The sequence below is a fragment of the Neovison vison genome, chromosome 5 (assembly GCF_020171115.1).
Source record: "Neovison vison isolate M4711 chromosome 5, ASM_NN_V1, whole genome shotgun sequence".
Taxonomy (NCBI): Eukaryota; Metazoa; Chordata; class Mammalia; order Carnivora; family Mustelidae; genus Neogale; species Neogale vison.
In genome coordinates, this window is record NC_058095.1 from 167,162,558 (window position 1) to 167,178,415 (window position 15,858).

Here is a 15,858-nt window from a genome sequence, read left to right on the forward strand (position 1 = left end):
CAATCTAAAAACAAAACAAACAGAAACAGACTCCCAGTGGTTGCCGGAGGGGAGAAGGGGCTGGAGGGGCTGGGCAAAATGGGTGAAGGGAGGTTAAGAGGTACAAACATAAAAATACTCAAGCTTTTAGGAAAAATACAGGAAATATACCACAATTTAATAGTAATTGCAGGTAGGGTTAAGATGATTTTTAGTTTCCTAATTTTTAAAAGGATTTATGTACAAAAATAGATTTTCATTGATTCTCATTCCAAATGAATTCAGAGCTGAGTTGGTAAGCATCCTTCTGTCTTCATCTAAGACAAAGCTGTAGAATCCACACGAATATTAAAAACAAAATGAGTGTGGTGCCTGGTTGGCTCAATTGGCAAAACATGAGGCTCTACATCAAGGATTCAAGTCCCACGTTGGGTGTAGACCTTAAAAATGTAAAAAAAAATCTTAAAAACAGTATCTGCTACAGACAGATCCCAGATAAGTCAATAGGTCACCTAAAATATAAGTGTCAGGTCCATGAATGTTGAGTGAAGTCTAGTAATCTTTCATATTATATAAAACTCACTGGACTGAGCTCACTTAAAATAGTTGTAATTACAGAGGAAAATAGGGTCACATTGACTAGAAAATGAAAATGTAGATAGGGTCACAATGACTAGAGGGTCACATTGACTAAAGCTACTGTATAGGAGGCAAAATTGCCAAGGTTAAAAAAAAAAGGGGTGGGGTAATCTTGATCCTGAGGTAAAATGAGAAAAAAGTGGAAAGACATAAGTGAGGTGAGCCAAGGACACACCGGCTTAACCAAAGGCCAAAACTATTCGTCCATCTCCTACTTTGGCATAGTATCTTCTGTATTATGAAAAACCCACAGTAGATGGCAAGTCATCTGGGATCTGGTTGGCTCCACCTTGAGCAAAGGTCTAGGAAGGATTCTGTGAGAAGTTTGCACCAGAAGTGCAAAGTCCTAAGGAAAACAATCTGTTACACTTAACAGCTGGTTGAGACCGAAGGCTTCCAAATATATATATCTGTAACATCTTTATCTTCTGGGTGCTGCACACCTTTGTCTTTTCCAGTCCTCATTTTGAGTCAGTTTAGATGAGAACAAGACCACCGTCTTATCCAAGGAATCCTACTTCTCCTTCTTGTTGGCCTAGAAGGCAACTCCAGTACTGGAAGGTTTTTCTCAAGGGGCCCAATGTAAACTGACATCAACTACTCACCCAAGAGGTGCGGCCTGGAGCCTGTAACATCCTCCCAGGAATCTATAAACACCAACATCTTCCCAGGATTCTATAAACAGTGTCTTCTCAATTGGCATATTAACTTGGATGTTATGAAAAAAAGTGCTTGCTGTTCAAAAATGTCTGGGAACAGCTTCATTAAAGGCAGTCTCTCAGCCCTTGGCTACATAGGAGAACTCTTATGGCACTGAATGCTTCACATGGGTTTTACAGGTCAGCCAGGATGTTCCCACAAAATGTAGTGTTTCCCTCATGTACCCGACCACAGAGCTGAGAAAACACAGCTTAGAAACTGCTGCTCCAGATGGGAAATTAGCTGAGAACAGGGGAGAATCACGGACTCTCGGTATCACACAAGGAAAATTACACAAAAGAAAACACACACATAAGGGTGCTGCTGACATGAAAGCCTTGGTTTTTAATTTGGTTGATACACATTTGACAAAATATTTTAGAACAAAATGATCCACAAACAGGCACAAGGTATTTACGGCAACAACTGTGGAAAACATACAATCGACATACTCTCAAACAGAAATGTCTCCTTACAGAAGTTTCTACTGTGAATCTGGAAGACTCTCAGGTCCTACTCATTACTAGGTCTGAACCCCACCTAGAAGGCGTGTTAGGCCCAGGAGCAGGAAGTGCAGTTCGACACGTTTGGCAGTTAAAGATCATCTGTTGGTGTGAGCTCACAGGGAAGCAAAGAGACGGACCCGGGAGTGGGGTGGCACGGGGGAAGGCGGTGCAGAATGGAAGACTCAGAAGGAAACAACTAAGGACAGGACCTAAGTCACACTCATCTTTCCCAGTTTCCTAGAGAAAGCTACAAATCTTTAAACTTACTCAACATCTCTTTTAGCAGAAAATCAGCAACCCTGAGACTCCAATTTTCCATGACATAAAAGCTAATAAACATCTAGAACTGCTCAAGATTTATAAACTAACTTTATATGATCAAAAAGGAACTTAAGGTCTGAAAATATATTGAAGAGAAAAAAATTTCTCAAATTTTCCATGCCTAATTCCCAAACATTCCAACTAATAATTTCCACTGTCTGAAGTTAGTTTCACAAAAAGATACACTTTGACTAGATGTTTTAAATTGAGTACAGCTTGCTCTTGGTAAGTGGGCTTCCTACATCTTCATATTATTCAAATATATTCAAAAGAAATTAGAGAAATTTTATCCATTGGAATAAAGTTACAAATTTATTGACTTACAAGATAGCCACAGAGACATGAAAAAAAACCAAACAAACCCAAAATGTTCATTCTCTGTAGTACTACTGAGACAATTAAACACAGTACAGCATACACATCAACAACTACTGATCCAACTATGCTATCTAACTATGCTTTACACAGTTTCAACAAACAAAACTGTAGATCACATACCCACACCATGTGTAAAAATCAAATTGGCTGCTCCTCCAGTGGCTGTTCAAGAGCTTCCATCAGCTTTTTATTTGCCTCCTCATTATGCCGGCTTTGACAGTGAGTTAAATGTTTCTTAAAGCCTCTTGGGAAATTTGATTCAAAATTACAACGTGGACATTTAAGTAAACTCTGCCCATGGGCCGCTACATGATTTTTAAGGAGAGATTCCAAAAGGAAAGCCTTTCCACAAATTGTACATTTGTAAGGGCTATGAACATTATGCTTATTAACCAAATGGTGCAAAACTGCACCTTTTTTCATAGCTCGACAGCAACAAATTTTGCAGTAATACTTTCCTTTTCCACGCTTCATATACTTTGCAATCTCTTCCTCAGAGATAAAAGCCTCTTTCTCTTCAGTAAATTGCAAGACATTTTTGGACTGCTCTGGACTAGTCATGTCCATTTTGTTCTCTTTACTAAAATCAATAGATTCTACATCAACCTGTTCTTGATCACTGCTGGATTCTTGGCCCTTGCTGTCCAGCACATCTAAATCTGCTTTTATATACTCACTGCTACTCAGCTCAGCATCGGAGTTCTCTTGGTTGTCCTTCCTGAGCTTCTTTGAGGAAGGAAACAAGGTGTCAGAATCTAAGAGTTTCTTAGGTGTAGCTAGTAGTTCTTCCTGAACCAAAATATCACACTTTTGATCATCTATGGCATCTGTCTGTAGTTCATCACCAAGCTCAACTCCCTTCTGAGATTCTGAGAAGATAGCAGATTTGGGAAGTTCAGGGAAAAGGGTGTGTTTCCGGGGCTCGGGAAAAAGAGCACGTTTTCGTGGTTCAGGAGATGCTGGAGGGGCTGTTTTGCTGGGCTCAGAAAACAGGGCGGGTTTTCTAGGTTCGGTATCAAGAGAGAGAACAGGTTTCCATATATCGGAGGTTGCCTTAGGGGACTCAGACGGTCCAGAAGGTTTCCGAGGTTCAATAAAGAAGGAAGACTTCCAGAGGTCAGGGGAACCACCACGGGAACTTTTCTGGGACTCGGGAAAATCAAGTGAAGCAGGGGAAGTTTTTCGCTGATCAGGAGAAAGCTTCCAAAGCTCCGGAGACCCTGAAGGTTTTCTGAGCTCTGGAGATCCCGCTGGACTGCGGATCTCTGGGGACAACGGTGGGCCTGGTTTGCGAAGTTCAGGAGACAAGGGCGGACCTGCTTTGCGAAGCTCAGGGGACACCGAGGGAACTGCCTTCCAATGTTCAGGTGACAGGGTGGGAGCTGTTTTTCGGAGTTCTGGAGGGCCAGACTTCCACGACTCAGGAGACCCAGGGGGAGACTTCCAGGAGCCCGGCGAGACTGACGAAGACTTCCAGGATGCGGGGGACACAGAGGAAGTTGGTTTCCATGGTCCAGGTGAGATGGAAGGAATCGGCTTCCAAGGACCAGGAGACACAGATGGAGCAGGTTTAGCTGGCTTCCAAGGTCCTGATGATGCTGAAGGACTGGATTTCCAAGACCTTGGGGATCCAGGTGGCCCTGGCTTCCAAGAACCTGGTGACACAGCTGGGGCTGGTCTTCTGGGTTCTGGAGAGACAGCAGGGAATGGCTTCCAAGGTTCTGGAGACTCCGATGGGGATGGCTTCCTTGGCTCAGGGGAGATAGTCCGGGCTGGTTTCCGAGACTCTGGAGATGCAGTTGGGGATGGACCCCAAGGGTCAGGGGAAGCAGCCAAAACTGGTGACTCTGGAGATGAGCCTGAAGGTGGGCCCAGTGTTTCTGGGAAATGGGAGTGTTTCTGGGGTTTAGTAAGAGAGGCCTTTACTGGCTCAGGAGATACAGGGGCAAGTTTCTGTGATTCTGGAGAAGGAAGAGGGACTAGTTTCTGAGACTCAGAAACAACAGGGACTGATTTTGGAAGTTCAGGAGAAGAAACAGAGGAAGATTTTGGAGGCTCAGGAGAAGGAAGAGAAGGTGTCTGTGGCTCAGGAGAAACAACAGTGCCAGGCTTCTGAGGCTCCAGGGAAGTGAGAGGTGTAGGTTTTGGGGATTCTGGAGATAAAATTGGGCCAAGTTTCTGTGTTTCTATGGAAAGGGCAGGTATGGGTTTTGGGAGTTCTGAATTAGAGGGTGTTTTCTGGTGTTCCGAAAGAGGAGGGCTTTTCCCAGGATCTGTTTCTTTGTTTAGCTGATTTTTTGGTTTCTCATTCCACTTCTCTGGACCTGCATGTTTAGAGGTGATGTGATAGTACACATTGGAGTACATCTTGCTGGTGAAGAAGCACTTATGGCAGTGGAACAGCTTTGCACTTTTCTGGTAAAATATCATTTTACCTAACCCACCAGCATCCATTTCATCACAAAATTCTGGATGGGCGGTGCCCATGTGGATCTGCACATTTTCATAATCTGCGCCTCGGAAACCGCAGTGGTCGCACTCCAAGCGTGATGGTGGTTTACGGATTTCCTGGAATACTTCCATTTCTCTTTCTGTCACAACACACACGATTATATTCTGTAAAACCTTTCAACAGTACTGCAATAAAGCAGAAATAAATTATTTTCAGGGAATACAACTTTGAAAAAAAAAAACGCTGTTCTCTATCCCTTCTGTAACTGCATAATTTTAAGTCTGGAATGGCATGTGTATTTATCAGATACCTCAATAAAGATTTTGAAGAGAAAGGAAACATGGAACTAACCTTTAACTGAGATCCAGGAACTGTGACTTTTAGAGGTATCACCTCATGTAATCCTCCTAAAACCATGACTCAGTATTGTTTTTATTTGTAGATGAAGAAACAGGTTCAGAGAGATGCCTCACCCAGGTCATAACGGTGGCCCAAGCCTGACCCCAGAATCACCTACCATGTGCCTTACATCTTGACTCTGAACCCCAGCATCAACAAGGTAGCTGTCAGCATATAAAGCTTAGCCAACACCGAAATTAACGGTAGGCAATTTAAGGCTGAGCAAGGAACTAGCTCCACTTCAGAGAGCATTTGTTAAACTAAAACTAAAACATGAAAATATGACTTTTTAAAAATATCAACGCATTTTGTAATGTTTTATCCATCCTAATATCAAGTATTTTATTTATTCATTTAATAAATGAACTATTTTCTGTGCCCTGTTTTTCTAGGCACATGGGTTTAAAGAGAGGTCTTATACTATGGTGCTTAGCCACATGTGCACAGATGGCTGTCAAGGAAAGACGCTCAAGCCTAGATCCGGAACGATGTAAAGGCAGTTTGTCTGGCAAAGGGCAATTCGGATGGATGACACCCTTGAGGCAGGAGCCTGCCTGCCAGTATTAGAAGTTAAAGCAAGTCTTCGAGGGTGGTGGAAAGTACAGGAGTTCATAGTTAAAAATGTAGTCATTTATGCAGAACAACATACGTACACAGTATCACTTGTTCTATGAATACACTATCTTGCACTATATGAGGCATTAAACACACTGCTGTCATTTAAGGAAGAGAAAGTGGCTCTGGAGAAATACCAGGCTCCTGAGGCTTCAGGGCGAGGAGAAGGTTTCAGAGATTCTAGAAACCAAAGTAGGCCAAGTTTGTATGTTTCTACTTATATAGAGAATAAGCACTAAATTTCCTTGCATATCTTGAATTGGGGGTATTTCTGGAGGAAAATTCCTAGAAGTGAATTACCTGGTTCAAAGGTGATTTAATTTAAAATCGATACATTTCATAAAACTCTCAAGAAGTACTGTAGTACTATTACATACCAAGCAACAGTGTATGTACCAGGGACAATTCCCCAACTCCCTCATCAATACTGAGCATTATTAAACTTCTAAGTAAAAACTGGAGTTGCAGCATTATTTTAAGGTGCTTTTTTTTTTTTTAATTAAAAATTTTTTTAAAAAGATTTTTATTTGTTTATTTGACACATCACAAGTAGGCAGAGAGGCAGGCAGAGAGAGAGAGAGGGAGAGAGAGAGAGAGGAGGAGGCGGCAGGCTCCCTGCTGAGCAGAGAGCCCGATGCGGGGGCCGATCCCAGGACTCTGGGATCATGACCTGAGCCAAAGGCAGAGGCCTTAACGACTGAGCCACCCAGGCGCCCCAAGGTGCTTTTCTTTAGTAAGAGTGAACATTTTCCCTTATTAGCTGTGTGTATTTCTTTTGTAGGATGTGCCTTGTCCATTTACTTATCTGTAAATAGTCTGCATAAAAGAAGTTATCCCTTTACTGTAAGTATTTTCCTAGTTTATCATGTCTCTTGACTTTATGGTATGTATGTGTACATATATATGTGCTTTTTTTCCACACACAGCTAGTTTATGTAAAAATTAGAAACTTAAAAGGTATTTTTCTTATGACGGTTATATATTGGGCTTTCCCGCTCCATTACTTTTTAAAGCAGTCAATATTTTTTTCCTATGATTTGGAGGATTTCATTCTTTTTATATCTGTACTTTTTGGGGGGGGAGGGGCAGAGGGAGAGATCCTTAAGCAGGCTCCATGCCCTGGGTGGCAGAGCTCCACTTGAGGCTCAGTCTCACAGCCCTGGGATCATGCCCTGAGCTGAAACCAAGAGTCCGACGCTTAACCGACTGAGCTGCCCAGGTACCCCTTTATATTTGTATTTTTACTCTATCTGGTAAAAAGAGACAGGGATTCAGCCCATTTTTTTCCACTCCAAATGGATACTTCAGTTGTCTCTGCAACTTTTTTTCTCACTGATCTGTAATGTTCCCTTTAGCATTACTATATTTTGTGTTTAGGAATCCATTCTGGACTCTGTTTTATTTTTAAATTTTTTTTAGGCAATCTCTATCCCCGACATGGGCTCCACTCACTCAACATGGGGCTCACACTCTCCCAACTGAGCCAGCCAGGTACCTCGGACACCCTTCGATTCTCTACCGGTTCCATCTGGTGCACTCCCCTCAGCATGGGAACTCAGCAAGTGCCAAAGGAGATTCTGGAACACACACCGTGAGTTTATCCAAGGGAATGAATCACGAAGTCCTTCCTCATTAAATTATGTCCTATCCTTTACCAAAAGTATCAGCTGCCACCAGGAGCAGACGCTGTTTTCTGTGCTAATAGTAATTACAAGGTTAAAACGTGTTCCTTCCACATTACTGCTCCTCAAAATACAGTAAAGACTAGAGACGCTTATTTATATTCAGCGGCTCCCGCTTTAATAATTTCAAAAATATTAACTTAAAAAATTTAACATTTCTAATTTTGATAACTTGTTTTTAAGATGTTATTATTGACATTGTTTTCTATCACCCGTATCACTGGTGTTTCATCTGCACTTTGGGGTCTAAATTCAAAAAGGCGAGAAGACAGTTGAGGAAACAAGTGCTTTTCAGAAAGTACTAGACCTTCTGAATTACCCTGCAACCATCCTGGCTTTTAGAAAATTGTTTTTAGGGCTATACAGACTAAAAAAAGAACATGATCACTTAGTACCGAAGAAAAATCTCTGAAAAGAATCTTCAACTAACAAACATAGCAAGGAAAATGTGCAGAAAGAACATGTAGGTGAATGATGCCCCTCAGGCCCAACGTCTCATAAAACTAGAAGAATGTTAAAAGAAAAGGCTGCAATATCTCAATAAACCCATCTGGCCATAAGTGGCCATAATGAACAGTCGAGGGATGTTCCTATTAAATAAGGTGGACATTAGATATTAAAGCACATCATGATATTACAATAAGCCCTACATCAAATATATGGAAACACAGAGGTTAAGACCTCATGCTTGCTGGGTTTGAGTGAGTCCTGTTTCACTCGATGGCTTTGTTAAGTTGCTGAATCTTTCTATGCTTCAGTTTCCTGGACTCTTCAATGGTTCTGTAGCATATTTAGAACAGTATCTGGTGGTGAGCCCTCAGTGTCAGTTATGATTATTAAACTAGAAACCACAAGGGTAGCATCTAACAAATAATTTACTTTCTGGTAAGTAAATACTCCACAATGACCATGGTAAAGTTCGGGCTGACCAACACGCAGTATCTCATCTGAAATATACTCAAGTCCTAACCACTACAGGAAGCAAGGCTTTGTACTTTCATGATTTGAGTTTCTTAAGCTTAAATGAACTGTTAACTAAGGAGACTTTCCCCACCTTCTCAAGAAAGTGGGGTATAGGGGCACTTGAGTGGCTCAGTCGAGCCACTTAAGTGGCTGCCTTTGGCTCAGGTCATGATCCCAGGGTCCAGGTTGGGCTCTCTGTTCAGCAGGAGTCTGCTTCTCCCTGCTGTTCCCCCCGTTTGTCCTCTCTCTCTGCCAAATAAATAAAATCTTAAAAAGAAAGAAACAGACAAATTGGTGTACAGTAGGAGAAAGTATTTTTACTTAGTGACCTCTTTCCTCACTTTGCCTAATTTAAAGTCCCATCAACAAAACAACTTTTTTCATTTCCTGTATGTTAACTCATCAACTTTTTACCAATACTAACTCATAAAATAAAGGGTCATCAATAAGCCCAGTAAGCACAATATAGGAATCAGATCATGAACTATAAGAGTAAAGCATTTTCTTTTATTCCCACAGAAATTACTGGGCACACTATTCTATCATCAGGAAGGTTTTTCTGGCAAACTTATCCAATGAAAAACGGACCTCTCTCGAAGTGCGACAAGCAGAGAGCTGGTCTCCTCTTCAGCCACACCCTCCATCCCGACTGCTGCCCAAGCGTTATGGTGCCTTTCTACAGGCAAAGCTCTAGCCCGTTTCTCCCTATTTCTACTTTCCATTGGCTGTATCTGCTTCTTGCCTCTCCGGAAATTCTACGCTAACCCTACATTTTACAGCTGCTCCTGTAAATTACTCTATCTTTGATGAATATCATTTGGGCTAATTCCTGCTGCTTTTGCCTCCGGCAGCCTCCAGCTACCCCAGCTTCTCAGATCGGAAGGACTCCTTTTGTTCTCAATCACTGTTTGGTTTTTTTTTTTTTTAAAGATTTTATTTATTTGTCATAGAGAGAAAAGCGAGAGCAAGCACAGGCAGACAGAGTGGCAGGCAGAGGCAGAGGGAGAGGCAGGCTCCCTGCCAAGCAAGGAGCCCGATGCGGGACTCGATCCCAGGACACCGGGATCATGACCTGAGCCGAAGGCAGCCGCCCAACCAACTGCGCGTTGAGTCATCAGCGTTCTCACCCCTTCATCTAGTGCCACTCAGTCAGTTCCTCAACCATCCTGTTCCCTCTAGTCTGCGTTAAACCCCATGACTCCTCAGACTTCCGTGTTCCTCATCTCTTCCACCTGTCCCTCCCTGTTTCCTCTTCCTACCATCAACTCTTCCGGCCAGTCTACCCAAACCTGCCGACTCCCAGGCCTCATTATCATACCCTAATAACCTCTTACTTAAAACAAAAACAGGAATTGAACAAAATCCACTTCTCAAACCCCGAACTCTACCATATATGTGCGTATCTAGTACACATTCACGTACTACTAGGTAGGAGTGCATGCATCTTCCTTGAGTATAAGCACTTTCAAAAAATGTTCACATCTTAAAAATATTCTCCTAAATGTTAAAAGGCAAACAAAAACATATGGAAAATTGTTAGAGTAGCACTATAGGAGCGCCTGGGTGGCTCAGTGGGTTAGGCCTCTGCCTCTGGCTCAGGTCATGGTCCCAGGGTCCTGGGATGGAGCCCCGCATCGGGCTCTCTGCTCAGGAGGGAGCCTGCTTCCCCCCTCTCTCTGCCTGCTTGTGATCTCTGTCTGTCAAATAAATAAATAAAATCTTAAAAAAGAAGAGTAACACTGTAAATCCAGGACCAGTACATTCAGAGCGGGAAAGAGATGAAGAACCGCAGGCTCTTCTCCGGCAGACTTAGACTTACCAGCGTCTCTTCCCAGAAGTCTTAAGAGTATGTCTTCAGAGGGCAGGCAAGTCTACATGGCTTCTGAGTGAACTACAGAAAATAGCCTGTAGTACATGAAGAACAAAGATGAGAGCTGGACCTGAAAAATAAATAAATAAATAAATAAATAAATAAAGGAAGCGTAACCAAAACTACAGTGTGCTAATCCACAGCCCTGCAGAAGAATTCTGCCCATTTCTCTCATTGTTCTGCTCCCCCCGACAGCGGCAGGGATCCAATCCACTGGCTTTAATGCAATGACCCAAAGATGACCATGGATCCTACCATGATACCAAGCACATCTAACTCTACTTGAAAACCTACTATGGAATTAACGTCCTTGTCCAGAGCCACGGCACTCAAACCCACTGTTCACTTCAGGGGCAGGACAGCACTCAGCAGACTGCTGCTGTGATCACAGACTACAGGAACCGCTGATGTTTTGTCCGTTATCCACACTACACTGAAGGGCAGCAAAGTACCAGGCAGCGAGGAAGGGACAAGATAATCAACAGGACTAAAGGGCAAAGGAAAAGGCTTCGAGCAAGAAGGAAGGAGACTGGTGCTTCAGTGACGACTCAAGGCCTCCAGTCTCTTCACACGTGGATTTCAAAGAGAAAGTATCAGGGTCTGGGTGAGGGTTAGGGTTAGAAAGGAAGAAAACTGGCCACAAGCAAGCTAGGTAATAGCTCACAACACACTTCTGCTGGGAAGTTCCGGCACATTTCTCAGCCTGTGATCATTCTGATAGCTGTGCTCTCCCCGCCTCCAGTCTCCCTTCCTTGCAATCCACTCCGTACAGTTTCTAGCCATGTCCCAAACACAGAAACCTAACGGCATCTGCCTACCCACAATTCCTCAAAGTATCCCCAATATCACAGCATATAGAGCTCTTCACCATCTGTCTGGCCGCGACTGGACCACATTCTCTAAATAAGGATCCACCTATAATCCCGTTACAAACCAAGCCCCTGGACCTTCACACAGGCACTTCCTCTTCTTTACACTCCCCATCTTGCCACCCAGCCCTCCAGCAAGTCTCTCCATCCTTCAGGCAGAATTACTTCTTAAAAAATGGCCCACACGCTCTGCTCCCTGTACCGTCCCTCTTCGGTCCCCCCGTCCCCAACCCTCTTTGTGTGCACACCCCCAGTGTAGCCATCACTCTTTGGTACTCTAAGCGTCCGGCTCTTAGAGGGCAGGGACTACCCGTTCATCCCTGCAACCCTTGCACATCCCTGGCACATGGTATATGCTCAGAAAGTACCTGTTTATTACCTCTAAACATCCCGTCATGAAGACTGGAGACCTGACCTTAGATTCACAGGGTTTTAGAACTCAAAGAGACCTGAGCTACCGTCTAGTTTTCAAATCACTGGATTTGAGGCAGAAAGACTTCAGGGATCACCTACTTCAAAACTTCATTCATAGCTGAGGAAATGCATACCTAGACATTAAGTAGAGTGATCAGGATGAAGCAAATAATCAGCTTCTGACAGAGGACCGGATTATCTATGTTCTTTCTACTTTATCTTGACTAAACTAATGCACTGGAATCTATAAGACCTTGACAAGGCAGTGTAATGGGCAAAATCAAGAAGATGAGTCCACAGAAAACTGCACTCCACAGTCTACCGGGAAAGAATGTCCCAATGGATCACGGTCTCCAGTTCTGGGCAGGAAGGACACTTTGAGTTCATAACACTGAGCAACATGCAAAAGAAAGTAGCCAGGATGGCAGCCAGTCTTTAAAAACATGTCTTTTGTGAGTAAAGAAACCGATCAACTTCAAAATTGGAAGAATTGTGGATAATACGTAATGTGTCCTAGGAGCAACAAGTGGAAACTAGCAGGAAAACAGATTCTAGCTCAAGATAAAGTTTTACAAACTACTCAATCATGGACTAGAATGAGCTGCTTTGCCAGGTAGGAGCCCTCTGTAATTATAAGGCCATGGCCAGTACAGGACTGAAAGAACCCTCAAGGGACTCAAGTCCAAACTCTTCACTTTACAATTGTGAAAACTGATGCTGATGGAGAAAAGTGGGCCTGAGATCACAACAGTTAGGTCAGAGGAAGCCACAGAAGATCCTGATTTCCTGATTCTGGATCTCTGCTGAAACATCATGAGGTCTTTCCCATGGGCACGCTGCAACAGTGAGTCCAGAATTCGGCTCCTGGGTAGAGGCTAGACACTGAGATTCCTCCCAGCTTTAAGATCCTACCATTCCCCACGCCCCACTAAATTTCAGAGCTCCTAAGCCTAAATATAAAAGTAAACTCTACACAGTTCAGACTAAGAACAGTTTCTCTGACCCTACCTTCTGCCTCTACAGACTACACGGTGTCCCTAAAAAAAGTGCTAAGTGGTTTGCCAGGCCATCACCACTTCACACCTATCTCCTATTCAGTAGCTTCCTTTAAGTCTAACACCTGGTCCTCGTTAAAGACTTTGATGCTCTAGCTTTTAAAAACAAAACTCAGGGGCGCCTGGGTGGCTCAGTGGGTTAAGCCGCTGCCTTCGGCTCAGGTCATGATCTCAGGGTCCTGGGATCGAGGCCCGCATCGGGCTCTCTGCTCAGCGGGGAGCCTGCTTCCTCCTCTCTCTCTGCCTGCCTCTCTGTCTGCTTGTGATCTCGCTCTGTCAAATAAATAAATAAAATCTTTAAAAAAAACAAAAACTCAGTATGGATAGCATGTTTAAGGCTAACTGGGTTCAACTAGTATATACCCACTAGCATTGCTCTTTACCACTAAAACTTAATTAATTAAAAATCAGTAAGCTTATTTTTTAGTTTTAGGTTAAAGAAAATATTGAAAGGAAAAGTCTCTACCTTTATTTACCTTCTTTCCTCCTCTGCACACAATTTTTCCTATTATTAACATCCTGTATTAGTACATTTGTTACAACTGATGAAGAAATACTGATATATTACTATTTACTGAAGTGCAGAATTCAGTTAGGGGATCATTCTATCTGCTGCACAAGCCTATGGGTTTCCACAAATGCAGTGTCACATACCCAGCATTACACAATGGAACAGAATAATTTCACAGCCAGAACAATTCCCTGTGATCCTCATAAACACAGGTCTTCTTATTGTCTCTGGTTTTGACACCGTCACTCTTTTAAGACTTTACATATTCATTTGAGAAAGAGAGAAAAGGAGAGGGACAAGGAGACTCCGTACTGAGCACAGAACCTGATGTGGAGCTTGATCCCACCACCCCAAGATCCTGACCTGAGTAGAAACCAAGAGTCAGAGGTTCAACTGACTGAGCCACCCAGGTGCCTCCCCCCATGTATTTTTACAATTATGGTTAAATAGGGTGCCTGGGTGGCTCAGTTGTTAAACGTCTGCCTTCAGCTCAGGTCATGATCTCAGGGATCGAGGACCTGGGTCCAGTCCAGGTCCTGGGATCGAGCCCCACACGGGGCTCTCTGCTCTGTGGGAAGCCTGCTTCTCCCTCTCCCACTCCCCCTGTTTGTGTTCCCTCTCTCACTGTGCGTCTCTCTGTCAAATAAATAAATAAAATCTTAAAAAAAATTATGGTAAAATACAACAAAGTTTACCATTCTAACAATTTTCAAATGCACAACTGAGTGGTATAGTATATCACAATGCTGTACAACTATCCCCATTACCCATTTCCAGAACTTTTCATCACCAGAAACAGAAATTCTGTACCCATTAAACAAGAACGCCCCATTCCCGTACTCCCACTGGCCCCCGGTAATCTCTATTCCATTCTCTGTCCCAGTGAATGGCATCACACACTTGTCCTGTGTTCTGGCTTACTTCACGTCCAACGTCTATACCACAGCATGCATTAGAACTGTCTTCTTTTTTTTTTTTTCTTTTTTAAAGATTTTATTTATTTGAGAGAGAGAGCACGAGAGGGGAGAAGGTCCTTCCCCGCTGCGGAGCTGGGAGCCCGATGCGAGACTCGATCCCCGGACTTTGGGATCACGACCTGAGCCGAAGGCAGTAACCAACCACCCAGGCGCCCGAATCCTTTTCCTTTTTAAGGATGAATCCCATCCCACGGTGCAGCCACAATTTACTTTCCGCCCATCTGTTGATACGTATTCGCAGCACTGCCTCCCTTGCTATTCTGAACAAAGCTGCTGGTTACACGGCGTACGACGAACGCGCCGGGTCCCTGCTCTCAACCCTTCGGAGTCGAAGCCCAGGAGCGGAATTGCTGAATCCCACGTAACTCTGCGCTGAAATCGGAGGAACCACGACCCCCTTTCCTACAGCATTCTTCGTGGCCGCCAGCCCCGCGCCCCGCGCCCTCCCCAACCCCTGCGATCTGTCTCCGCTCGCAGCCACCCCCGTGGGTGTGGCGCGGCCCCTCGCTCTGCTTCGATTTCCCGGACTCCGACGGCTGACGCGCACCCTGCGCTGTGCGCACGGGCCGCCCGGATGCCTCCGGCGGAGAAGACCCGTTTGCTGCTCCTGTCGCTGGCCGGCGGGAGCTCTTCCCCTAACCCGGACGCCAGCCCCGGGCGCGCTCCGGGGTCTCGGGTCTCCCCCTCCGGGCTGCCCAGCTCATTTCTAAGCAGCAACAATGACAAAAGCCGACGCCGACGAGGGGCACCGGGAACCCCGTCCCGGGCTGAAGCGGAACGAGCGCCTCCCTCGAGCAGCCAGCTCCGACCTCCCCGCGGCGTCCCGCACGGTGCTTCCCGCCTGCCGCAGGCCACGCGCGGCTCGCCCCCCGCCCCGAGGCCCACCCCGCGGCGGACCCGGCGCAGGCCTGCTCCTCGGTGCACGCCCGGGGCGGGCCTCCTCAGACCCGGGCCTGCGGGACGCCCCGGCCCGCGCGACGCCCCTGCCCGCGCGCCCTGCTCCTCACCGGTGGGCCGCGGCGGCGTCCACACTCGGGAAGGACGGCGGGAGCCGCGCTCGCGTTCCCCGGCTGCTCCGCGAGGCCCGGCGGCACGGCGGCCTCCCCAATGGCTGCACGGCGCAGGCGCGGGCTGCGGGCGCGCGGGCGTGCGCGCGGCCGCCGGACGGGCTGGCGGGGGCTGATGGGAAGCGAGTTTGGCGTCCCGCGCTCTCCGGCACGGCCCAATCCGGTTGCTGATCGCCGGGCGCCGCTTTGCCGGAAGTACGCTAGCGTGTCGAGCGGCCCGCCCTGCCTCCGGAAGTGACGTAACCTGTTTCCCCCCCTCCTCCCCACGCCCCACACCGAGGTACCTGGGTGCCGACCGGGCTAAGTGCTGGGTCGGAGGCCTCGCTGGGCGGCGCGGACGGCGGGGGGCTGTCGCCCTGCTTGAGTCCGGCCGCGCTGAGGGAAGCGCTCCAGACCCCGAGGGTGGGTTTCAGGGAACGAGTGGCTGACGTAGCTAGGAGGCCGCCCCTCTCCGTCGTCGGG

At 45.7% G+C, this 15,858-nt stretch overlaps 2 protein-coding genes across 5 annotated transcripts in view; one reads left to right on the forward strand and one right to left on the reverse strand.

The window, feature by feature from the left end:
- Positions 1-9,227, forward strand: part of UPF3A (UPF3A regulator of nonsense mediated mRNA decay) — a 35,463-nt gene extending 26,236 nt beyond the window's left edge. For 3 of the 4 annotated variants that reach the window (XM_044250178.1, XM_044250179.1, XM_044250183.1), the window contains 2 exons: positions 7,408-7,579; positions 9,153-9,227. In XM_044250178.1, coding sequence (XP_044106113.1) covers positions 7,408-7,579; positions 9,153-9,212 — 232 coding nt within the window. In that variant the 3' untranslated portion in view covers positions 9,213-9,227. Of the gene's footprint in view, positions 1-6,769; positions 6,819-7,407; positions 7,580-9,152 lie in introns of those variants that run through there. The other variant, XM_044250180.1, reaches the window with a different exon arrangement.
- CHAMP1 (chromosome alignment maintaining phosphoprotein 1) lies at positions 1,637-15,437 on the reverse strand. The gene is made up of 3 exons (XM_044250177.1): positions 15,337-15,437; positions 10,453-10,573; positions 1,637-5,159 (listed from the first exon to the last, which is right to left on the reverse strand). The coding sequence occupies exon 3, from the start codon at positions 5,103-5,105 to the stop codon at positions 2,661-2,663; it is 2,445 nt and encodes an 814-aa protein (XP_044106112.1). The 5' UTR covers positions 5,106-5,159; positions 10,453-10,573; positions 15,337-15,437; the 3' UTR covers positions 1,637-2,660.
- Between the last annotated feature and the right edge of the window lie 421 nt (positions 15,438-15,858).

Excerpts from the sequence above, each read along its gene's own strand:
- CHAMP1 (XM_044250177.1), bottom strand. The coding sequence starts at position 5,105 with ATGGAAGTATTCCAGGAAATCCGTAAACCACCATCACGCTTGGAGTGC.